Raw genomic sequence first — 24,516 nt, 5'->3', positions numbered from 1 at the left:
GAAAAGGGAGAAACGAAGAAAGGAACGGAAGCTGATTCAGAAAAGCTTCCAGTGCCCGGAGTCCTGATGTCCTCTGGCTCCGCTGTTACCTGGGGGAGCCCGTCCGCAAGACTTCCTCCGGTGTCCGCAGGCAGCAGAGCCCAGGCCAGGTGCCTCAGCGGCCGGCCACGCCTTTCCGAAGGAAAGGGGCCGCTCGCTCTGCTCCTTTCTCGCCTCTCCCAAAACAAAAGACAAACGCAGTGTCAACAGTTTTTCAGGAGTGATCCTTTATTGTCTGAAAGTCCTAAAACCTACGCTTTTATCAAAACAATATCGTTTCTTCAGTGAATCCAAGAGACCTGAGGGCCGTATTCCCGGTGCAGCTGCGCCATCAAAACCTGCCCTCCACGGCCAGCAGCTGCACCGCGGCCTCCTGCACGGCCTGGTGGATGCGAGTCACCTCCCTCTGGGACAGAGTCCGCTCCATGTGGCGGTAGGTGATGCGGTAGCAGTGGCTGGTCTTGTGTGTCCTAGAGAATAAAAGAGAAAGGCGGTGAGTGAAGGGCACGCATGCTTGCCGCCTGCAGGAGAAGTACCACCGGCTCTGACCAGACCTCCCAACCCCAGGAGAACGGGAGGAGCTGCAGGACTCCTGCTGGCAGCTGCTTCTCTGACAGCCGCCGCCGGGAGGGCGGTGGGTAGGGCATCCTTGGCCCCATCGGACCAGGCGCATCCAAAACCCCCGGGAGGAAGCTGCTTAGGAATGTGATCCTGGCCACGCACTGGAGACCGTGGCTCAGTGGGTGGGAGGTGGCCCTGGGCTCGCGGGTGGGACTCTGAGAGCAGACAGGGTCAGGGGCCAGTGCCAGCGCCCCTCCACCTTCCTCATGTCCGAGGAAATGGCCATGTTGGAAGGCCCATTGCAGTCATCTGGAGGCCCAAGACCGGCCCCAGGGACTCGGGTTGCCCGGAGAGCCGGGTGTGCCACAGTAACTCTGCCAGCAGCCCTGCGGGCCATGGGAAGCACAGACAATGTGCCATATAGACCGTGTGTCATCTCTGTGCCACGCAGACAACCACTCTAATCCTCTGCTTCTGCCAGGGGTGGGGAGTTGATTTTCATGGGCCACCGGTGGTTCCGGGAGGGTAGACATGGTGGCAGCAATGCCTTCTGCTTGCACCACAGCTGCTGGGCACCAGCACGATCTCGCAGGGAGAGCTCGCCACCAGCCGGCAGAGCGCCTGTCCTGGGGCCTCCTCCTGGCCATGCGGCTGGGGGTCTGAGCTGCCCTCTTCTTCCGAGCCACACGCATTCCTCTTTCGCAGTCCCAGCTGCAGGCGAGCCAGTCCACGCCCTTCCTCACTGCAGATGGAGCAGCCGGGCAGGCCCGTTCTCTCTGGCAGGGGAGGCGTGCTGGCCTCCAATAATGCCGGACCCTGGTGGGTTCCCTCCTGGCCCCTGGAAGACCCACAGGTCCACTTCGCTGCCACCTGGGTCCAGAGCCTTTGCTGCCAGAGGACTCCTGGCATTCACAGGTCTGCTCTCTGGGCTCTCCCCTCCTTCCTCTCCTGCCCGTTTTCGTGCCAGGCCCCTTGGCTGAGTGGAATACACCAGATCAAGGAGGGCCGAGCCTTCCCATTTGCTCCTTTGCCTCCTCTAGTGTTTCCTGGAGCGAGGAGGCCCGGCTGCCAGAGGCCCTGTAACTGTAAGGCTGGAGGATGCTTCTCCCAGGGCAGGGCCCTGCGTGCCAGCTGGGCAAGAAGACGGATTCCTCAATGGGAGGGAAGTCCTCCGTGCCCAGCCCCACCTGTCTGGATTAGGGCTCGATTAATTCTTCTTATATCACCTGTGCAGCCTCTTTTAGGCCCAAAGCTTCTCAATCTTTCATCTGCCATGACCCTCATTGTCCCTCAAAAATAGTAGCAGCAGCAATATTTATGTAGCTTGTTACATACCAGGCACTGCTCTATGCTCTTTGCAAGTGTCGACTCATTTAAACCTCACAACTCCATTGGGTAAATAACATTATTGTTCCTATGAAACAGATGAGGAAACTGAGGCACAGAGAGCAGAAGTCACCTGCCCAAGGTCATGCATCTGGTAAGTGGCAGGGTTGGATTCCCAAGGAGGCCATCTGGTGGGGAGGTGTAATGGTGCAGCCGCTGTGGGACACCGTTTGGTGGGGCCTCGAAAACTTAAAGGAGAGTTACCAGGTGACCCTGAAATTCCACTCCTAGAAACATATCCAGGAGAACTGAAAATAGGTGTTAAGTAAACACTTGTACAAGAATTCTCATAGCAGCACTGCTCACGACAGCCAAAAGGAGGAGGCGTCCACCAGGGGTGAGTGGGCAGACAGCGAGGTGCATCTGCACGGCGGGTGCACGACACAATGCCTGTCACTGAGCGGAGGAAGTGCTGCCCATGCTTCAACATGCACAAACCTCAGCACATGCCAAGTGAACCAAGCCAGACACAGCCCACCACACACCGTAAAACCCCATTGATATGACATGTCCAGAACAGGGAATCCATGGAAATAGGAAGGAAATTGGTGGTTGCCATGGGTCGGGGGAGAACTGTTTAACGGCACAGGGTTTTCTCCGGGGGTGATGAAATGTTTTGGAACTAGATGGATGTGGTAATTGCACAACATTGTGAATGTGCTAAATGCCACTGAATTGTGCACTTTAATTTTATCCGAATTTTACCTCAATTAATAAAGCTAGAGGATTTCGTTTCAGGGCCCAACTATCAACTATGACACTGGACTGCTCCACCACATTCCTCATCTGTTCCCTTTCTGAGCTCTGACCTCTTCCTCTACCCCAGCCTCCCCAGGAGGTGGTAAGGTTTGCAAACGATTGCTCTGTTCAAGGAGATGAACCGAGGCCGGGTTCCCCTCCAGCTCTGCCCTTTGGCTAACGGAGAGGGCACCAGCTGGAGAGGGGGCATCACTGGGACACGGGGTGGGAAGCGCCTGAAGCGGGTGCATTAACGAGGTGGGTCCTGCTGCAGGGCACTAGACGGTGGCTGGGAAGCCACAGCTGCAGGGAGCAGAGACCCACCTGCCACAGCCCTCAGTGGCCACAGCCTTCAGGACAAGAAACCTTCCCTGAAGGAGATAACAGTCTGCATGACAATCTGGGGTTTTTTAAAGGCAAATTAAAGTTGTGTTTTTAATGTACTTCACAGCTTCTGCTCATAGGCAAAGTAAATGAGAAGCCATGCTGAGTGTGAGAGGTCAAACTTCAGTATAATGAGTTTGAAGAGAGTCTAAACTTTTTTTGTGTGTGAGTTGGAACTTCATTACTTTGAGATATTGGCTAAAACGAATTGGTCAGTGGCAAGAGCTTGAATTTTTAACAGAGATTTTAGTGTGAGAATCTTAGAATGTTTGAGCTTCCAGGCCTTCAGTTAGCACTACTCACTCACAGATTCATTTAGTCATTCAGCAAACAGCAGGCTCCAGGCTCCAGGCACTGCACTGGGCACTCAGGACTCAGGGTGCCTGCCCGGGGCCGGGGCAGCCCCCAGGGAGGACAGGTGTGGGCCTGCACGCCACACCACAGCGGCTCACAGGGAAGCCAGTGCACCCACCCAGCCTCCCGTACCCGAGGCTTGCTCCTTTAGCAAATGACTTTCCCTCGGTGCTTCCCCATAAGCATTACCTGGTACGATTTGTCCAGCACAGTACGGGCGCGACAGAGCCTGCCAAAGGGAGCCAGCCCATGCTGCCCATCAGAGGCTCACTCACCTCCAGTGAGGAGAACACAGCGCAGGACAGCCCACGCTCGCCCGAGCAGCAGGGTATGAGTGACGCACAGCACACGGCCCTGCCACCCCCGCCTCTTCTGCTCCCGTTGGCCTAACATCAGCTCTCATTTGAGATTCAGCTTGGCTCACGAAACTGGAAACATGACTCACACTCCTGAAATTTACTTCCGCTTGGATCCCGTTCTCTGCTGCGCTGTGATCATCAATGTCCACCGGACTCCACCGTCCTGCGCATGCCCAGCTGCTCCCGCAGTGAGGGGAGCCAGGGTCGAGGGGCGGCCTGGGTAGGATGGAGGGTGGGCAGGGCAGCAGGCAGGCATTCTGCATTTTAATGCCTCTCCTTCCACAGCCCCAACCTTGGGGCCAAAGAAAAAGATGCTTAAGTGCAGCCCATAGTTAAGTCTGGGTTAGCACAGGACCGCCAACATTTTAGATGTTTAAAGGGAAGCTGCCCCAGGTCTATCCTTTTTTCCTGAGCAATGAAGTGATGACTTAACAAGTTTCAAAAGTACCGCTGCTCTCCAGTCCTCAGTATGCCAACGAGAGACTTCCCAGAAGGACTCGGGGCTTTGGAAGTGTCACTGGAGAGAAGGAACAGGGGCAGAGTGCTAGGAGGGCTGCAGTACTTTTCACACAACCACTTGGTTCACTCGGCAACCACACAGCTCTGACCTCGAAATAAAACCCTCCATGGGAGGCAGCCACACCAGCTCCTGCACCATTCATGAGGGTCAGCTTTCCCATCTGTGGCAAGAGCAGCGACTTCACATTCTTGGGGGGCACTGGCACCTCCCAGAGCAGATGGTCCACAACCAGCAGTCCCTGCAGTCACCACCTACTCATGTGGGGGCTCCTTGGCCAGAGAAAGTGCTTAGAGTCCTGAGGATGGGATGCCCTGACTGTCTCCTGTCGGAACCTCGCAGGCCACGCCCTGTGCCGGAGGGAGGGTAGAACCTGACATGCTTTCCCAGGCTGGGTTTCAGTCAGCAGGAGGAGCAATGCGGCAGGAAAAGGACGAGGGAGGGAACCCCTTGTTCATGGCCAGCCCAGAAAATGCAGACTGGAAGGAGGCGCGGTGGTGTGGAGAAGAGACCAGACTTTGCAGCCAGGGACCTGGGCTCATTCCCTGCTCTCCCTTTGCTCCCTGTGTGATGTGGGCAGCTCTCCGACTCCTGGAAGTGAGGACAGAACATCTGCTTCCAGGGTTTGTGCCAACGCAGTGAGAGATGCATGCAGAATGCTAATTCAGAGCCTGGCCACCCAGAATGGGTGCTTAATAGCTACTGGCTTGTCCCATCTCCCCCTTTCCTCATGGAGCTCACTGCGGGAGGAATGACACTATTTCCTATGAGGAACCTCCCTTAGGGGGCTTGGCATCCGCCTGGGCTGGGAGGCGTGTCCCTCCTGGAGCACATGCGCACAGGGGCTTTGGCTGGGAGAGTCAGGAATGGAGTCAGGACAGTGACGAAGTATCTCTCAGCATTGGGCACGACTTAAACAAGTGGTCTGGAAATTAAGCAAATAATTTCCCCCTTTACCTTCCCTGTATTAAAAAAATAAAAGAGGAGAGAAGGAAAGTCTGAGGAGACCTGAGCCAGTGTCTCTATACCACTTTTTCCAACAAATCGCCTTGAGGTTTCCTAGGACAGAGGCACCCTGGTGTCATGTAGGGAAATAACAGGCCAGGGCGGCAGGAGACAGGGTCCCAGTGCAGCCCAGCAATGTCATTTAAGCTCTCCCACGAGCGGGCTGCACTAATCAGGCTCCAAGGCTCAGCAGAGAGAACAGAGATTTCTGAAGTCAATGCCCCTCAGCAAGAAGAGCCAGCCAGCCGCCACCATTTGCAAAGCCTGCACAGGATGGGCGGGGAGAGGGCCGAGATGGAGAGGGATTTTCCCACAGGTTGAAGCACAGATGCAAGATGCATTAGTGATGAAAGCAAGAAGGAAGTGAGTTGGCCTGCACTCCCCAGTGGGCCGTTCTGAGTGGCCCCCTCCCTCCCTCTTCCCAGCCATGAAGATACCCATCCAGGTGGTTCCCCAGCTGTCACTGCCTTGGGAAAGGCAGCCCCAGTGCCGGTCTTGGTGGAGAGAGAGCCAGTGCCAGGAAGGAGAAACTGGGGTCCTGCCGCCACATCTGCGCCCCCTCCCCACCTGCCCGCCCAGCCCCGCCCGCTCCTCACCACAACACTGGCAACTTCAGAGCTCCTTACAGACTCGCAGTTTGTAGGCAGGAGATGCTTTTTCACATCTAGCTCTTGCCAAGTCCTCACGGAGGTTTCAAAGCCTCCCCACCCCCTCCCCATTCTAGTCCCAGCAACCCCAGTAATGTTTCCCGTACTTCGGAGTTAGCATCTCACGCCAAGCTCTCCGAGGGCCAGGGTTCCTGGACTCTACACGCACGTGCACATGACAATAACTGCTCTGGGGAAATCTAATAGCATCTCCCACGGAGAGGCGCAGGGACACGCTGGCCCGGAGCCACCGCTTCCCGGCCACAGGCCACAGGCCCAGTTCCCATTCTCTCATCCCTGCTCTCATTCTAAGATACGGACACGGAACTCACGGGACTTCTGAAGGAACTGAATGGAAAAATATATATGCAAAGTGTTTCGCACAGTTCAGGCTCACAGTGAACACTTGGCGTTGTCATTTCCGTGGCCAGAGATTACAGGCCTCTGCTTTGGGCCACACCGGAAGGCCCGAATGACCTGTGACAAATCACCTGAACTTCGACTTCCTCGTCTCTAAAAATGATTACTAATATGATATTACAACGTGGAGAGAACTTGAAGACATTATTAAACAGCATAGGCCAGTCACAAAGCTTGAATATGATATAATTCCACTGATATGAGGTATTTGAAGCAAATTCATAGAGACAGAAGGTAGAATGACGGGAGTCAGGGGCAGGGGGTGGGGATGGGGAGTTGGTGTTCAGTGGGGACAGAGCTTCAGTTTGGGAAGATGAAAAAGTCTGGAGGTGGAAGGTGGTGATGGTTGCACAGAAATGTAAACTTTAATGCCACTGAACTGTACATTTAAAATGGATACTATGGTAAATTTTGTTACATATTTTTTATTAGAATAGAAAAAAATTGAGGTTAGTTGATTCAAGTAACTGAGTTGACTATTACTAGAAATGCAAGTTTGGACTCACACCTATATTAAAAACAAACCAATGAAAACAGCAACAATGAACCCCAGGTCACTGACATGCATGTGCAGGATGCTGCGGGGGGGGGGGGGGGGGGCGGAGGTGGGATGGAGGGCGGAGGGGGGAAGGATGGGGACGGGACTTGCTCCATCCTCCCAGACAGCTGTTCACCCTGATTTCATGAACCTTGCAACTAAGCTGCCCTTCAGGTCATGCAGGACATTTTTTAAGATCCCTCGCTTGTAATGCTAACAGGGTTTGGCCAAATTTGAAAGTCTTTTCAGCTATTCCATTATCTTCGCTTCTCAACCATCCTCTTAACATTTCTAACAACTTGAAGTAACGGCTCACTTTGCACAGATTTTCAAAGCTCTGTGCTTTCTGGTTGTGTAGAAAATTTGGAAGAGATTTTATTTTTCTCCGTGGCCTAGTGAATGAAGCCAAAGTCAACAGCGTTAACTGTAACTCCGCTGTCCCTGCAGCTTCCCCCACACAGCATGCTGACACTTGGGTGGACAAGTCAGCTTACACCAGAAGATTGAGGTAGCTGAAGTGCTATGTCTGGTCAGCAATTATTTATTCTGTGCTGAGGTAGAGTTTGTGGGGAATGCAAAATAGGGACACAATTTGCTTGATCAATACATAAATATTCATGAAGTGGCTGTTCTGTGCATGGCACAGTGGCAGTGTGAGGGGAAAGAAGTCTAAAAAAAATAATACAAAGAAGGATTAGGTTAGATAACCCCCTATTTGTGGGTTAAGACATTCATACATGAAAAGCTAGCTAACAGGACAAAGCTACTAATACTAAATATTAAATTGATTACAAGGATTGTAAATAACATCAGTCAGAAAAGACTTAATGGAGATGAGACTAGATCTTAAAGTATGAAGGGTATGAGGTGCATTCGAGCTGGCAAAATAACATAAGCGGTACTGGCGGTGGGTGCATTCATTGCATTCCCACCTCTTCCATTTCAATGGAGTTGCTGAGTGTATGTTCTATAAATGGTCCAATGAGGATCTGTCCACAGGATGCATGACCTGCCAGGGAGGGTTACGTACAATGACATCAGGAAGTCAGCTCTGGGCATGGCGGGAACAGGAAGCGACTGACTCTGCCTGGGAGAGAGCAGACAGGCTCAGACTGGTGCCAACTGAACTGGGGTGGGGAGTATGAGACATAAATTTGGCACGTGTATAAGTGGTAAAGGAGAAATGGCATTTGTGTAAAGGCACAGATGGAATCGTGAGCACACATGGACAGGCTGAAGGAGAGATGAGTGGTTCAGAGTGTCTGGCTGGGAGTATAGAGGATAGACTACAGAAATGGTGGGCAGGAGGCTGTGGGGTAGGGCGGGCTCACAGAGGAGGGCCTTACACACCTGGTTCTAAGAAGCCTCAACTGAAAATCCACTAATAAGCAATCAACCACAACAACAGAGTCAAGGACCAGGTCCCTGCAGAATCCTACGGAAGGCTGGTAGGACTTGGCTCTAGACAGTTTCCCTGCATCTAGAAGCTAGTCCTCAGTGACTTTTACATCTCACTCCTCCCAAAATAAGAGAGGGCTGCTGAAATATTATGGTGTCTGGTACAATAGCCACCCAGCCAAGGAGCATGCTCTATCTATCCTCTACCCATTAGGCACGAGTAGAATTACCCATCACTGCGTTATGTTGTATAGCTTTTATTTCTTTAGTGAGTGATGGATGAAAGAGGCTAATTACTTTAAGAAAGACTCAGTGTACAGTTAATTATAAAGGAATTACATATTAGTGAGGAGAAATTTATATACATTTCCAATGACATCTTTATTTTGAAAATGCTGTAGAGAAGGGTCTAATTAATAGCACCATCTCTCGACAAATAGTGAGAGAGAGAAAAACAAAATAGGGGCTTGGCTGGCAGGCTGAGTTTCCTCTCTCTATAATGTTCTGGGCTAGAATATGGCAGTGATATATTGATTAAGTATTCATCATGCAAGCAACATGTTTCATGGATGCAATGAATCCAAGATAAGGGACCCTAAAGGTTTTCTGGTCTGTGCTTGAGCGGTTTCTATGGAGCCTAGGCTGACTGCTTCCGGGCCATTCCGGCGGGGAGGGCGTGCCATTCTACACTGAGCCCACCGGTGCTTCCTGTGCTCCTGCTCCTTGGTCCTGTTTCACCCCAGTCCTCCTTCCCCATGACAGCCCTTCAACCCTCAGCTCACTGTCAGCAGCAAAGCAGCAGGAGGGCCTTTGCTGGGGACTCCCAAGACCCCTGGGGGTCAGAGTGGGACACGGCCTTCGAGGCAGAAAATGTCATGTTTAACATCACTGCCTCCAAGTTTAGATAGCCTTCTGTCTGTCCATCTGTCCATCACCCATCCATTCCATTCATTGATCTGCTTGTTCATTCAACAAATGAAGTGAGCATGTACTAGATGCCATGTATTTGGCTAGGTGCTGAAAATCTAATGGTGGAGCAAAATAAAATAAAATAAAACAAAACGCCCTGACTTCCTGAAACTCACAGTCTAGCATAAGGGACAGGCATAAATGAAAGAATTACAAGGAAATGTAAGTTGCAACTACACTAAAAGGGTTTGAAAAGGAGGTATAAGGAGCTGTGAGGCTACATAAAGGGCAATTAACTGAGATGGGTAGGTCAGAGAAGGTTCCCTGTGCAGGTGTCAGTGAGCTGAGATCCGAGGAGGGTACAGATTAGTGAGGTGAAAGGTGAGTGGGTTAAGGGTGGGCAGAATTCCTGGTAGAAAGAATGGCATGGACAAAGGCCTGTGATCTGAGCTCAAATCCTAATTTCTCCTCCTCTAAACTCTATGATCTTGGTCAGATTGCTTACCTTCGCTAGGTCTTGGTTTCCTCAATTATAACTTGGAGAAAATAATTCTGCATTAATGCAGGTTAAGCCTTTGTAAGCTTCATCTAGATTAGTTACTGTGAGCTCCATCACCTAAGGGTCTCAAGGTTTAGGTCTTTCCCCCCCCCCCCCCAAAGCAATAGAATCCCAATCTCCTACATGATACCCTTCAAATGTGTTTCCTCTGAATCATTCAGTATGTACAGTTCAAGGTAAAGCTGCGTTAGCAGAAGACAGTGAGGACCCCACCCACTGGGCCTCTACTTCCTGCCCATGGCAGCCCCCCGCCCCCCCCCCCCGCGCCCCAGCAGCTCCTCAGAATCCCCAGGACTCCCAATAAGGCAATTTAAAAACCACCCCATATTCTGCAATAGAGAAAAGCAAAGCTCAGAGAGGCAATGGTTTGCCTGAATTTGTCTCAAAATGTACAAATGCAAGAGAAATTTGCTTCAAATATGATTAGGGCTCACTTGGAAGAACACATTTTTCTAAATAAAGAGAAATCCTGGCTCCCATGGAGCATACGTAAAAGCAGCCAGATGCAGCAGAGCAGGCAGCCGCGGGGACCAGGAGCGGAAGCTTATCCCACAGTCCCCGTTAGAGGGCAAGTGACTGGGACGAGCCTCTTAATGACTCTGAGCCTCAGTTTCCCTGTTTTGTAGAGGAGGTTGTAATTGCCTTGCAGTGTTATTGAGAATTAGTAGGTTTTTAAAGCACTTTGCAATTAATATGACTATCTAAATTTATCATGCTAAAAGAGAGATTTTAATTTTGCAAATAGCCAAACAACATTTAGGGCTAAAATTGGTGAGGAAATAATCTAATTGAATCATATTCCATATATGTTAAAGGAAAGCACAGCATAAAATATAAAGTAACAATAAGATACATTTTCTGATGTGGCTTATTGTTGGTCTTATAAAAAGTCTGAAAAACAAACAAACAAACAAGAAACAAAGAAACAGAGAGGTCCAGACAGCCTTTGAGACAAAACAGCATCACACAGCCCTCACCTCAGGAGCAGCTGGAATGACTGCACTCGCTGCTTCATAGTCAGACCAGAGTTTGGGCTCGGTCCTAAGGGTCTGCTTTTGCCACCTGGAGAAGGACACGACTACTCCAGACCACCTCTGCCCCTGAAGAGCTAACATGAGGCAACCACAGCAACAGAAACCTGCCCCAGAACCTTGTACATATACTATATGGAAACACTTTCTAAGTTCCAAATATTGATAACGTTTTAAAAAGCTCTTGGCCCTGCCATCGCACAGTCTGTGTAAGATTGAAGACACTTTGTTAATAATGTGAGCGACAACAAGGAAAATGAAGTTATAAGTTATGCAGCTTCCAGAACATTGCGCCCACTTGCTCTCCTGGTTATGGCCACATGCTCTCCTGGTTATGGCCCACATGGCAGGCCTGAGAGTAGACCCTGTCACCTCCTGCACAGCCCGGGACAGGCCAGGAAGATGAGGTGACCTGGGAAGGCCCAGCTAGAATGTTCCTGGCTGGGACTTCCCTCGCCTCCTTTCACTAGACTCTGCTCATCTTTGTCCTCAGTGCACTCACTTCAACTTATTAATGTCCACTGTGGTCACAATGCTTTTAAACAGAGATAGCACAGTAAACAATTATTATTTACCAATTAAATTACAGCTTGCTTTTAGAAATATGACATTGACTTTATCACAGAAAGGAGAAAGAATAAATCCAGTAGTAAATATTACTTGGCAAAGGAAGTGTAGGAAGTATAAACAAAGCAAAGGTGAAAGAAGAAAGAAAAAGTAAAAAGAATAAAGGAAGAATTATGTGTTTAAGGCTAGGCCCTTAACTCTGTCTCATTTTATCCTCATCATTAGTAGAAAATATTTTTAAAAAGCCAGGATGAGAAAAGAATAAGGTTGGTGAAGAGAAAGTTAGACCTGGCAAACACAGAACCCAGACCTGCAGGTTGGGAGTGGACCGGTGGGTTAGAAACTTGACTTACATCTGCAACCAGAGTGAGAGGAAAGCCTGATCATGCCCATGGTTTGCCTTGCCTGAGAGGGAAAGACCACAGGTGTTTAGGGAGCAGAACTTACCAAATATAACATTAAAAGAAATTCTCAGGTGCGGCTTCATACGGGAATTCTAGATTAATAATGGCTATAAGCCCTGGCCACTGTGGCTCAGTGGCTGAAGGGTCATGGGTTTGATATTTGGTCAAGGGCACATACCTGGGTTGCAGGTTCAATCCCCATCCCTGGTTGGGGTGAGTGAGGGAGGTAACCAATTGATGTGTGTCTCTCTCACACTGATTCTCTCTCTCTCTCTCTCTCTCTCTCTCTCTCTCTCTCTCTCTCTTTCTCTCTCTCTCTCTCTCCTCTCTCTAAAAATCAATGGGAAAAATATCCTTGGGTGAGAATTAACCACCCGCCCCAAATAATAATAATGGCTATGATTTATGGGTCACTTACAATATCTCTGAGGTGCTGAGCGGAATCTAGATGCATATCTCATTTAATTCTTACTGCAATCCTATGACAATGGGAATTATGTCCTATATTTTGCAGGTGAGAAAGCCATAGCTCACAGAGGTTAAAAGTGTCTTGCCAGGTCACTCAAATAGCAAGTAACAGAGGTGTGGTCCCAATTAGGTGTCCACCTGCCTCCAAAGCTGTGCTTTCAATCCTGGGCTGGGGGAGTGCCTGATACTAGTGGCCTTATCACTCAACCAGATCACTATTTCAAGGCAGTGGTTGGTTTCACAAGGCTGTTCCCTTGATGAAACTTGAGGGAATAGCCCTAAAATGCACTTCCATGAGAAAGCAATTTTGCTCAGGGCCGGGGGTTCAAGCCCACAGCGCCTTTGGTGGTCTGGCTTTGTTGCTCGGATAAATCTGTTGACCTCTCCAGTTCTCAATAAAACAGAAGTAATGGATTTTGGTCTTAACTAGGCCCTCAGTTAGGAAAAAAGTGAAGTTATGCCAGCAAAGCATTGTCAGCAACTTGGGAGAAAATGCCAATAAAGTAAAGGTCAGAGTCAATAAACCATTTCAAATATTATTGAGTTGTACTGGTCCATTTTCAAACTCAGTGAAAAGAAGGAATCTCTTTTTGGTATTTTCTTATTTCAAAAAAGAAACCAAGTTTACGTTTCTGGTGTCTGGAGAAAACAATTAGCTTTCTGAAGTTACACCTGGTCCATTATAAATGCTTAGGCAAGATTCAATAAGACTGCCCATTAGTTAATTTCAAAGGCAAAGTGTCCAGACACTCAATCATTGGATTGATGGGCAATGTGACACATTGTCCTGCCTTGAAGAAACGACTGGTGTGGTCCAACACCTTGAGACTCCCTTACTTCATGCTACATTTTTAACTGGGCAAAGGAATGGCTGCAGAGTTGGGCACAGTATGTGCTTTGGACAGATTGCTGGGACAGGTGATCAAAACGTATGTCTGTCACTTTTCCTACCATGATCTATTTCCATGTATGACAATTAGCTCAGAATAAGTAGTGAGCTACGAAGGTTCCAGAATGATGGCAGAATAAGATAAACTGGAGATGCTACTGCTATACACTCTCAGATGTGCTGAATTACATATATGAATATTGGCTTATAAAAAAAAAAGGAGATAGCCTGGTCGGTGTGGCTCAGTTAGTTGAATGTTGTCCCAAGAGGTCATCGGTTCAATTCCAGGTCAGGGAACACTCCTGGGTTGCGGGCTCGATCCCCAGTAGTGTGTGTGTAGGAAGCAGCTGATCAATGTTTCTTTCTCATCAATATTTCTATCTCTCTCTCCCTCTCTGAAATCAATAACAACATATTTTTAAAAAGTAGATAACTGAATAGATAATATGAAAGCAAGGGGAAATGTCCAGATGAAAAAAAGAAAAAAGTTGCAACAGTAAGCACCCAATGCTTCAGCTGCCTAGAGTAAGAAACAGCATCAGTCACTGTAACTTAGAATTTAGAGTTTAACAGCCACCTGAGAATAGCAGGCTTTGGTCCACATGAAGCACGGAGTGGGAACTGTGATTCCTGCACAAAAATGGTACCCCAAAAGGCCGCGTCCTTGTAACAGTAGATATATATCACAGAGAGGAGAAAAAGAGTCTTATCTCTCGCTGATCCTGAGAATACTGAAAAGGAGTCTACCCTGAGGTTCAAAATCCAGGTCTGTGTTGCAAGTGGATCTGGGTTCCAAATGTACAGCCCCTCAGACCCTTAAGCTCAGAAATCAATGTAAAACCAGTCCTAGAGTTGTGCTAACCCTATGATGTCTAAAATACCTGGCAGAAAAAAATGCAGAACAGCCTTGGAGAGAAGGCTGGCCACATGGGATTACCCTACAGTCAAAAAGTACATGATACGTGAGGAAAGAATCAATTATATGCCAGTTATCTATATACTAGAGGCCCAGTGCACAAATTCGTGCATGGGGGGCGAGCCACAGGAGGTTGGCCAGTGGGGGGCTGGAGGAGCAGGGAGGGACTGCAGGAGGTTGGCTGTTGGCCCCAAGGAGGGAGCTGCCCCTAGGCCCCACTGGAAAAGGGGCCACATCCACCACCACCCACCCCTGGTTCCCCAGCCCAGCCCAGGCCTGAAGGCCCCGGCGGGGTCGGGAGAGGAGGCGATGGTCGCCAGGCCAGGTGCGGAAGGAATGGACGCCAGATGTCGACGGTTCCCTGCCTCCCCCTCCTCCTTCCCTTGCCGCTGTGCTGCCACCCATGCTGCCAGCACCGCAGCGGTGGGCGGTTGGCCCCCGGGGAAGAAAGAGGACGGGAGCAAGACAAACCCTTGTGTTGAGGGCTGACTTTCAATAGATCTCAGCGAGGGAGTTGCTCTGCTACATATGAAATCTCAACCCAGAAGCAGGTCTCTACGAATGGTTTTATACCAGGGGCTGATGGGGGTCAGCCAGCTTGGGGGGGGGGGGGGGGCGGGCACGGGAGGTTGGCTGTGGGAGTGCACTGACCACCAGGGGGCAGCTCCTGCGTTGAGCGTCTGCCCCCTGGTGGTCAGTACATGTCATAATGATTGGTTGACCGGTCGTTCTGGTCATTCAATCCTAATGGTAGCTTAGGCTTTTATATCTATAGAATAGATATAAAAGGCTAATATGCTAAGTTTCTGACCATCCGACCAGTAGTTATGATGTGCAATGACCACCAGGGGAAAGACACTCCAACCGGTAGCTATGATGCACACTGACCACCAGGGGGCAGACACTCAATGCAGGAGCTGCCGAGTTGTGGTGACTTGGGAGCAGCGGTTCTTAGGTAACGTACCCTGGAACCAGAGAGGAGGGAGCCTGATTCTTGGGTGTGTCACCTGAGAACCACCCTCTTGCAATCAGGGGATGTTGGAGAGCCGGTTTTGGCCCGATCCCTGCAGGCCAAGCCAAGGGACCCCCACCTGCTGGAGGGACCCCACTCACTCCGCAGACGCCCTTAGAGCCAAGGTGTCACCCCAGGTGCGGCCAGCTGGGGAGGGACTGTGGGAGGTTGGCTCCAGGGAGTGTCCGGCCCATCTCGCCCAGTCCCGCCCCGCTGGCCACCTTCTAATTAATTTCCTTTCAATGTGCACAAATCTGTGCACCAGGGCACTAGTTAGATATAAAAGACAAAAGGATTAGTACCCCAAGAATTCTGGATGCAAGAATAATCTAAAAAGTGTTTAAAATGATTAAGTATTAATTTAAAACATTCAAATGTTTAAAATAGTCAAAGACATAAAAGGACCATGTGAAATAACAATATGAATAAAAAGAGCAGGTCTGAAAAAGACCTACATAAAAATGCATAGAAATAAAAATATAGTATAATTTGAAAATGAATGGAATGGTTATACAACAGATTAGATCAGCTGAATGGATAATTAGTAAACCAGAAGACAGATCTGAGGAACTGTTCAGAATGCAGTAGAGAGAAATACAGAAATGGATAACATGAGAAAGGGTAAAAAATACAGAATAGAATATGAGTACCAGGAGAAGAATATAGAAAGAAGAGAAGCACTATCTGAAAATATAATGGCTGAAAAATTTCCATAATTAATGAAATACTCAGACTCAGGAAAACACAATAAGTTTTAAACAAGATGAAAAGGGAAAAAAATGTCTCCACTGGACACATAATTAAACTACAGAACACCTAAGACAAATAGATGACCCTGAAAACAACTAGAAAGGAAAATTAGGGATCTAACAAAGAAACAATTAGAGAAATAGGTGACTTCTCAATATCTACAGAGGTAATGGAATAATACTAACAAAATGTCAGCCTATAATAATTATACCCAGCTAAGATGTTATTGCAGAATAATGGTGAAATAAAAACATTTTGAGACAAAGTGAAACAAAATGAGAAAGTTTACCATTCAACACCTTAAATGAAGGACTGATGAAAGGTATATTTCAGGAAAGAAACTGAACTCAAAAAGGATTGGATATAGAAGCCAGCACTGGTAATATGATGGCTCAGATCATAACCCAGTGAAAGCTAGACTCACTCTGCATCAGAACTATTTTTAAAGCTATGGTTTCAGATGCCCCAGTTTTCCAGAGATAGTCTCCATCTTAGATGCTATTCCCAGAATTACCCTAAATTGGAGTAAAGAGCTCAGGGGAGCTGATCTCCTGTCCTTGTTATTGCCACCAGTCCCAAGCATCCCATGGAAACTGACTACTAACTGAAACACTGTGAAGCAGGACAGCAGGAATACAGCCCAGGCTCTGGGTCACACAGCCATGCTCTCAGCACATACTAGATGAAATTTCTTTCTGTCAAGTTATGCTCTCTAAGCTTAATTTTTGACACCTTTTAGTGGGGCTAAAAAAAACACATACTTTATAGACATATGTGCATAAGATCCTAAAACAATGCTTGGCACAAAATAAATTCACAATAAAAGTTAGCAGTTACAAGGCAGAGGAACCAAGATGGCGGCATAGGCACACACTTGTACTTGCTGCCTCACACAACCACATCAAAATTACAACTAAAAGACAAAATGGATATCATCCAGAACCATGGGAAGGCTGGCTGAGTGGAAATTCCACAAGTAGAAGGAAAGAGAAAAGTACATTGAAACCGGTAGGAGGTGCAGAGGTGCGGAAGTGCAGAGGTACGGAAGCGCGCGTGGAAATGGGCTGACAACTGGGTACGCTGTTGTCTTTTGCAACCAGGAGGGAGATGCAAGTTCCCAATTGCTCTGAACCCCAGTTCCAGGTGAGACTCTGGGGACCCAGACTCATATGGGGAGAAACTGGATTGTCTGGCATCCGGCTGGAACGCGAGGGTGGCTTTCTCGCAGAGGTGCTTGCAGCGACTATTGTTCCTGCACAAGACTGTGGGACACAGAGAGCCCGAGACCTCTCTGAGGCAGAGCAGACTGGCAGACATTGCTGGCAGGTTTGCTCCACCCTGATGATTCCCTGAGACCCCGCCCCACCCAATTTACAAACCCCACCCAAGCTGTGAGCAGAGGCTTTTGCATATGAATGGCCTGTTCTTTTGCAATCTAAAACCTAACAAACTGCAGCTGGGTCAAAGAGTGCCAAAGCTTCCAAAAGAAGGCCTAGACCAGGGGTCCTCAAACTATGGCCCGCGGGCCACATGCAAATACAAATATTGTATTTGTTCCCATTTTGTTTTTGTACTTCAAAATAAGATATGTGCAGTGTGCATAGGAATTTGTTCATAGTTTTTTTTTAAACTATAGTCCGGCCCTCCAACGGTCTAAGGGACAGTGAACTGGCCCCCTGTTTAAAAAGTTTGAGGACCCCTGGCCTAGACAGCAGCCTTCATTGCTTCACAGCTGGGCCTCATCTGGGCACTTCCAAACCCCAAACAAAGAGGAGGAATCTGCAGATCTCTCTGTAGCTCCTGCCTCAGGCAGAGGCTGACTTTGCACCTCCTTGGAGATCCAAGAGCCAATGTACCCAGTGGTCAGAGTGAGACCATACCAGAGTACAACTCTTCAGATCCATAAGCGAAACACTCAAGGGGCAAACTCAGTGAGCACCAAAGCCCCACTGAAGCAAGTCCTGCTCCATAAGGGTGTCTCCAGCTATGCAGTTCTCCAATTGTAGACACAGCTGGTCCTCACAGTCAATTGGCCTGGTGGTCAATTCCTTCCCAGTGATACCAACATCAATCAAGACTTAACTACAAAAAGACTGTACACCCAGCTCACAAAGGAGTGCACCAAGAGTGCCCACCTCAGGTAATTAGGGAGGCTGAGCCACTGGGCCCTATAGGACACCTAGCACGTAAAAACACTTTATCAACACAGGGAAGCAGCCAAAATGAGGAGACAAAGAAACAGGTCACAAATGAAAGAAATGGAGGAAAGCAAACTACTGGATATAGAGTTCAAAACCACGGTTATAAGGTTACTCAAGAATCTTCTAGAAACCTCTGAGAAATATAGTGAGACCCTCAAGGATATGAAAAAATACCAATTAGAAATTAAGCATACACTGACTGAAATAAAGAATAATATACAGAGATCCAACAGCAGACTAGACAACCCCAAGAATCAAGTAAAAGATCTGAAATACAAAGAAGCAAAAAACATCCAACTGGAAAAGCAAAAAGAAAAAAGGATCCAAAAATATGAAGACAGTGTAAGGAGCCTCTGGGACAACTTCAAGCATACCAACATCCGAATTATGGGGGTGCCAAAAGAAGAGAGAGAGCAAGATATTGAAAGCCTATTTGAAGAAATAATGACAGAAAACTTCCCCTACCTGGTGAAAGAAATAGACTTACAAGTCCAGGAAGCACAGAGAACCCCAAACAAGAGGAATCCAAAGAGAACCACACCAAGACACATCATAATTAAAATGCCAAGAGCAAAAGACAAAGAGAGAATCTTAAAAGCAGCAAGAGAAAAACAGTCAGTCACCTACAAGGGAGTACCCATACGACTGTCAGCTGATTTCTCAACAGAAACCATGCAGGCCAGAAGGGAGTGGCAAGAAATATTCAAAGTGATGAATAGCAAGAACCCACAACCAAGATTACTCTTCCCAGCAAAGCTATCATTTAGAATTGAAGGGCAGATAAAGAGCTTCACAGATAAGAAAAAGCTAAAGGAGTTCATCACTGCCAAGCCAGTATTATATGAAATGTTGAAGGGTATTCTTTAAGAAGGGGAGGAAGAAGAAAAAGGTAAAGATAAAAATTATGAACAATGAAGTGACAACAAATACATATCTAACAATAAGTGAATCTAAAAATCAAGTGAATAAAAAATCTGATTAACAGAATAAACTGGTGATTATAATAGAATCAGGGGCATAGAAAGGGAGTAGACTGACAATTCTCAGGGGGAAGGGGGTATGGGAGGTGAGGGAAAAGACTGGACAAAAATCGTACACCTATGGACGTGGACAGTGGGGGTGTAAGGGCATGGGGTGGGGTGGGAACCGGGTGGAAGGAAGTTATGGAAGTGGGGGGGGGGGCAGAGAAAGAGGAACAACTGTAATAATCTGAACAATAAAGATTTATTCATAAAAAAGTTAGCAGTTACTATAATTAGGTATTAGCATTAGAAGCTTTGCTAATTAATTTGTTTAATGAGCAATGCATACATTTATTTAGAGTAACAAAAAGTTAAGTGTCCCCAGATTTACTTAAAAAGCAAAAAAAAGCAAAAGCATTAATATTAACTGAAAACTTACTGGGTGCCTGTGCTAATCATACTCTCCCTGATCTGTGAGTACGTCTAACGCAAGACATGTAAACAGGGCCTCTATCAGCACAACCACCGTGGGGCCTGGCTCAAGCTGGGCTGCTGGTGTTCATTAAAACTACAGGGAAGTGGCTGGTGATTGACTGAAGATATATCCTGGTTTTGTTTTTTAAATCATTCTCTCCAGTTACCTCTGGTCACAGGAAAAATAAAAATAGAGCAGAAAAGACAGATCTGTTATTCCATTTTCATCAGATATGACAAAGCCACAAAACTTACACGCATGTTAGCATGAGGAGGTGATGGGTGGCAAAAGAAAGACCTGATTACTGATGGCTTTATGCCATAGTTGATCATTTTTATAACTCAATTTAAAAAAAACACACACCTCATTCACCTTAGCCTCTAGGTATAGATATAGGTCTACTTCAGTGACAAAAACAACAGCTCAGAAATCATAGACAAATGTCCAAGGAGCAAAGCCGTAGCGGGATCTACTATTTTGTTGGCAGACATTAAGCCGGGTTCTACAGCTGGAATAGAAGTGTACCTTCCGGTCCCTCAAGAAATATGCCAGAGAGGGCACCCTATCTCTTTGTTATCGAGGAATAAGTTGATGTCCACAGCAGGGTCCCCTCTGGCCTTCTTTTTCCAGTGTTTGTGCAAGTGACTTTGATTCATAACGCTTTCACACAGCACGTACTCTCTCTGTCCCTGTCTCCCCTCCCCTCCCTCTGCTTCAATGCCCCCAAATCAGGATTGAAAGGACTTTTAGTGCTTAGTTTCTACTTTGTTTGGGGCACTTTCATTAAGCTCTCTTACATAGAAACTATCTTCTTACATAAAAATTATTTTCCTCAAAACTCTCTTACACAGTAGTACTCCCATGGTAAGAATAGGAAAATTGAGAACCAGAGGGGATGTATGACCTGCCCACCTCACCTGGCCCAGTAGTAGGGATAGCGCCTGCAGGGACCTCTCCCATTACCTGCCTCCTAAGATGTGGCTCTGGGTGAGAGATGTTGGGGTGCACGGGAAGGAGGAACATGTGGAGTATCAGGAGGTTTGGGTTCCTGTGATGCTGGCTTTTCCCTAACCACGAGCAAACACCAGCCTCAGTTCCTTTATGTGGACTAGATGGTTGCTAAGATCTCTGGCTCCTCCATTCCATAAGTCTCCAAATGCTTCCAGTCAATCACAGGTAAAAACAGATGAAAAGCTGGGACCGGGGGAAGCATGTTTCCAACGGATCATGGCACCTGCTGTCTGTCCTATCCCACTCTGGCTGTGATAACTGCTCGGAGCATGCAGGTCACAGACTGAGTGAGCTGGCTGTTTGTGGGTCTGAAGGCAGACTTTACTAGAGCTGTTCTGAGTAAGTAGCTACAAAGCTGCTAATTGGATTCGGTAAGTTGCTGAGTCACTGTCGGGTAAGATCAAGTTGCTGGCACGATAATGAAGCCCATCCTGTCAGCAGCTGAGAACATGTTCTTTGTGATCAGGAAGAACAGGAGTGAGCAAAGATGTGCCCTGGATTAGCTTTCACAGTTCACGACGAGTAATTAAAATCTAACAGACCACAATTAGAAAGCACCCACCACAACCTTATTTTGCCATTTGTCTTTTAATTAAATGTGTCACACAGTTTAGCTTTAACTCTACACAGATTTCTGAGGGGGCTGGGGAGAAACAGAGCTCTCGGAGCCTTGATGTGTTGGTTATGGCATCTTCTTGGAGGAGGATGGTAGACAGAAGACGCTCAAGTGTTTCATATAAATCACTAATCTTTCCCTCCTTGAGCTCTTCATATCACCAGAGATATTAATCGGCCTGGCCCTTCCCAAAATACCTCGGGCACACAAGGGGTGGGGGGAGCACCCTGAAAAGAGATGCCAGGGAAGAGCTGGTGGAAGGACTCCCGCCACCCCCCAGCACCGATAGGGTGATAAGTGGGAGAAATGTACATTATGCCATAAAAAAAATGTCTGATAGGGCACTCTGGCACAAATGTGGTGAAAGTAACTTTTCAATGGAAGAAATTCAGAGTCCCTTTTTGTGATTCCCATGGCTTATCACAAATGAGCAGTAACTCAGCGCGGCACGCCCAAGGTCTCTGTGTGGAATCAGGGCTCTGGAACAAGGGCAATGGGCAGTGAGGATCCTGGGGATGCAAACTGCCTTCTGGGCACAGCCTGGGTAGTACTCCAGGCCCGCCCAGGCTGCCACCAGGCTCACCCCAGAGCCCGACACAGGCCTGTAGTCCTGCCACATGGAATTGAGTGTGGGGAAGATATTTTACTTTAGAAGGTTCAGAAGGATCCATGATGGAATTAGATTTACAGACTCGGTCAGAGGATTTCTCACTAGAACGAAGTCTGGTGAGGCAGAGTTGAAGGCAGTTCACAGGATGGATCATTAAGTTTGCTTTGCTCAGTAGAAACAGTTGCCAGTTTCCTGCTCAGAACTGCTGCATTTTTATTATGCTTCCAGGGTCCAGAACAGTGGCACCTGATCCCAGGCTGGAAGCGGCCATTTGCCTAGTAAACTGGAGATGAAAGCCACGTCCACAACCAGAGTCACCTCATGGGCTACTCCTGGCTTCCCTCCCTAGCTTGACACACCAAGGAGGACCAGCTTCTACGATTCCCTGAAATAGTTCCTAAATACCACTTCATGTTCCTAAGTGCCATGTATCAGAGCAGTGAGCTGGTACCTAGAATGCATGTTCCAACCCAGAGGCAACACTGTATGTGGTGTTAGGTATCCAGCGGCCTCTCCAAATATGCCTACCTTATCATGTTTATGAAGTTTACCTCAGCGTGGAAAACAAAGCAAAAAGCTCTAGGTTGAATTAATAGGGTGTCTAGCAAAGCAATATCCAAATGGTGATGAAAGACTTAGGAATCCTATAAGAATGGGTTGGCCAAGAGAGATGCGTAGAGATGAGTTGGAAAGTTGAAAGACAGCCTCTCACTAGTCATCTTCTAAATGTTGTCTTCCTTCCCCGACAGAAATAAGAAGTCACCAGGAAACGCTTTCAAAATGTCCTGCCACCAAATCTACTAGAACAGCTCCACAGCATTCACACTTACTTGTCCTTTTCTCTTCCCTTCCCGCCCCTCCTCCTGCCTAAGGCTGGTCCCAGCATGGAGATGTGGGTTCCTCTACTGGGACGTGTCTACCAGGGATGCTTTGTCTCTCCCGTATCTGCAATCCTCCTCTCTCTGAGCCCTCCCACCACTGCTCCGACAAGCCTAAGTCTAGTCTATCTTAAAGAAACTTAAAGGGACTCTCTTTCAACTGGGCCTCATCTCTGGTTATCATTTTATCTCTTGTGTGTCCTTCACAGCCAAACGTCTGAAAATGTCTATCTCACTGCTCCACGTTCTCCTGCCCCACTGCAATCTTGTCTGATCAAAAGGACAAGAAGGGCAGAGGTCCAGTTGGTGCTGCCATCACCACGCGGGCTGGGTCTGTATCCAGGAGAGAGAAGGGCAACTGGCCACCAACTCCTGTGAGGGGACCTGAGGGGCTGCTGAGAACGCTCTTCTTCTTCCCTCCAGGGACCCTCTCCCGCCCAAACTTCCATTTCACTAATTTCCACTCATCCGGCAGGCTTCTGCTCGGCAGTCACTCCCTCGGGAAGTTTTCCCTCCCTGTTTGCATGCTGCCCTGGCGTCACTGTGCTGCTGTGTTGTGATGGTCTGTCACTCATTTGTGCCCCAACCCTGGCCCCACTACCTCTGAGAGGCAGTGGCTATGTCTCTCCTTTCACTACTGGATCCTGAGCATCAAGCATGATGCTCGGCCCCTAGGAGGGGCTCAAGATATTTGCCAAATGACAAAAGAACACACTTCCTTACCATTGGAGCACCCGTAGGGGGTAAGAGAGGAGTGTTGGGCCCATAGCAAAACTCGCTGCACACCCACTACTCTCAGACTAGATCCGTGGTTGGCAAACCCCTTGAGTGTGGCTCTTCCACAAAATACCACGAGCGGGTGCACGTACAGTGCGATTGAAACGTCGTGGCCCATGCGCAGAAGTGGGTTTTTGGTCTGGGCGAGTCTATTTTGAAGAAGTACTATTGATATTTGGCTCTGCTGACTAATGAGTTTGCCGACCACATTTATGGTGGCGTTAAGGGGAAGCTCACATCAAACGAGGGCCCCGTGCCTCCTGGTCTCCCATTAGCACAGTCACATCTTCCCAGCCAGCAGCCTTCCCACAGCAGCGCCTCTATGGCCTGTTTGCTTCATAAATTCTAACAATGCCAGAGGAGGAAGTCTGCATGCTGGTAATGAAGCTTGCAGAAAACACCTTACACAGGCCTTCACAAGGCGCAGGGCTGGTCTCAGGGCTCCCACAGAGCCCGGCCTCCTACTTCTCACTGCCAGCTGCATTTGCCCCAAGTGCAGTCAGAACAGGCTCGAGAGGGAACCCATAGCAGGAGGCAAGAGCAGAGGACTCTTGCGGCCTCCACCCTCACCAGTCTCCCTGTGTCTGGTCCGCCCTCCTCCATGCTATTCTCCCCTTCACATCCCATGTGATCTTTTAAAAACATAAACCTGACAGTGTCACACCCCTGCTTACAGTGCTTAATTAGCCTGCCGCCACCCTTGGATGAAGATAAAGATGTCCTTGCAGGCCCGGCCTGGCCCACCTCTTCACTCTTCTCACCCCTCCCCTTGCTCCTGCAGTTGGAGTCGCACAGCCTTTTGTTGGGTTTCCCTTCAAGGCATGCTCACAGGCTCCCTGCCCCAGATGCTTCCCAGAGGAGGGATTAGTCTGAAGGGGAGATAGAGTGTTGGGGCTCCCCTTTTTCACTAGCCTCTCTTCCGGATGTATGCCCACCCACAAGGTGGGGAGTAGAGGTGATTTCAGGGAAGGTAAGTCAGGGAGCCTGACTGTACCTATAGATTGAGCCATACCAGCCGTGGGCAAACTACGGCCCGCGGGCCGGATCCGGCCCGTTTGAAATGAATAAAACTATTGAAAAAAAAGACCATACCCTTTTATGTAATGATGTTTACTTTGAATTTATATTAGTTCAC

The 24,516-nt window shown here is 48.2% G+C and overlaps 1 protein-coding gene across 3 annotated transcripts in view; it reads right to left on the bottom strand.

Moving 5' to 3' along the window:
- Positions 1 to 244: 244 nt before the first annotated feature.
- The window catches only part of FARS2 (phenylalanyl-tRNA synthetase 2, mitochondrial), a 581,172-nt gene continuing 556,900 nt past the window's right edge, over positions 245 to 24,516 (bottom strand). For all 3 annotated transcript variants that reach the window (XM_081086224.1, XM_081086225.1, XM_081086226.1), the window contains one exon: positions 245 to 509. In XM_081086224.1, the coding sequence (XP_080942350.1) occupies positions 371 to 509 (139 nt within the window). In that variant the 3' untranslated portion in view covers positions 245 to 370. The remainder of the gene's footprint in view (positions 510 to 24,516) is intronic.

This window comes from Myotis nattereri (assembly GCF_964212035.1).
Source record: "Myotis nattereri genome assembly, chromosome: 3".
Classification (NCBI taxonomy): domain Eukaryota; kingdom Metazoa; phylum Chordata; class Mammalia; order Chiroptera; family Vespertilionidae; genus Myotis; species Myotis nattereri.
The sequence above is the reverse complement of the archived record's forward strand: the minus strand, read 5'-3'. Positions and strand labels throughout refer to the sequence as shown.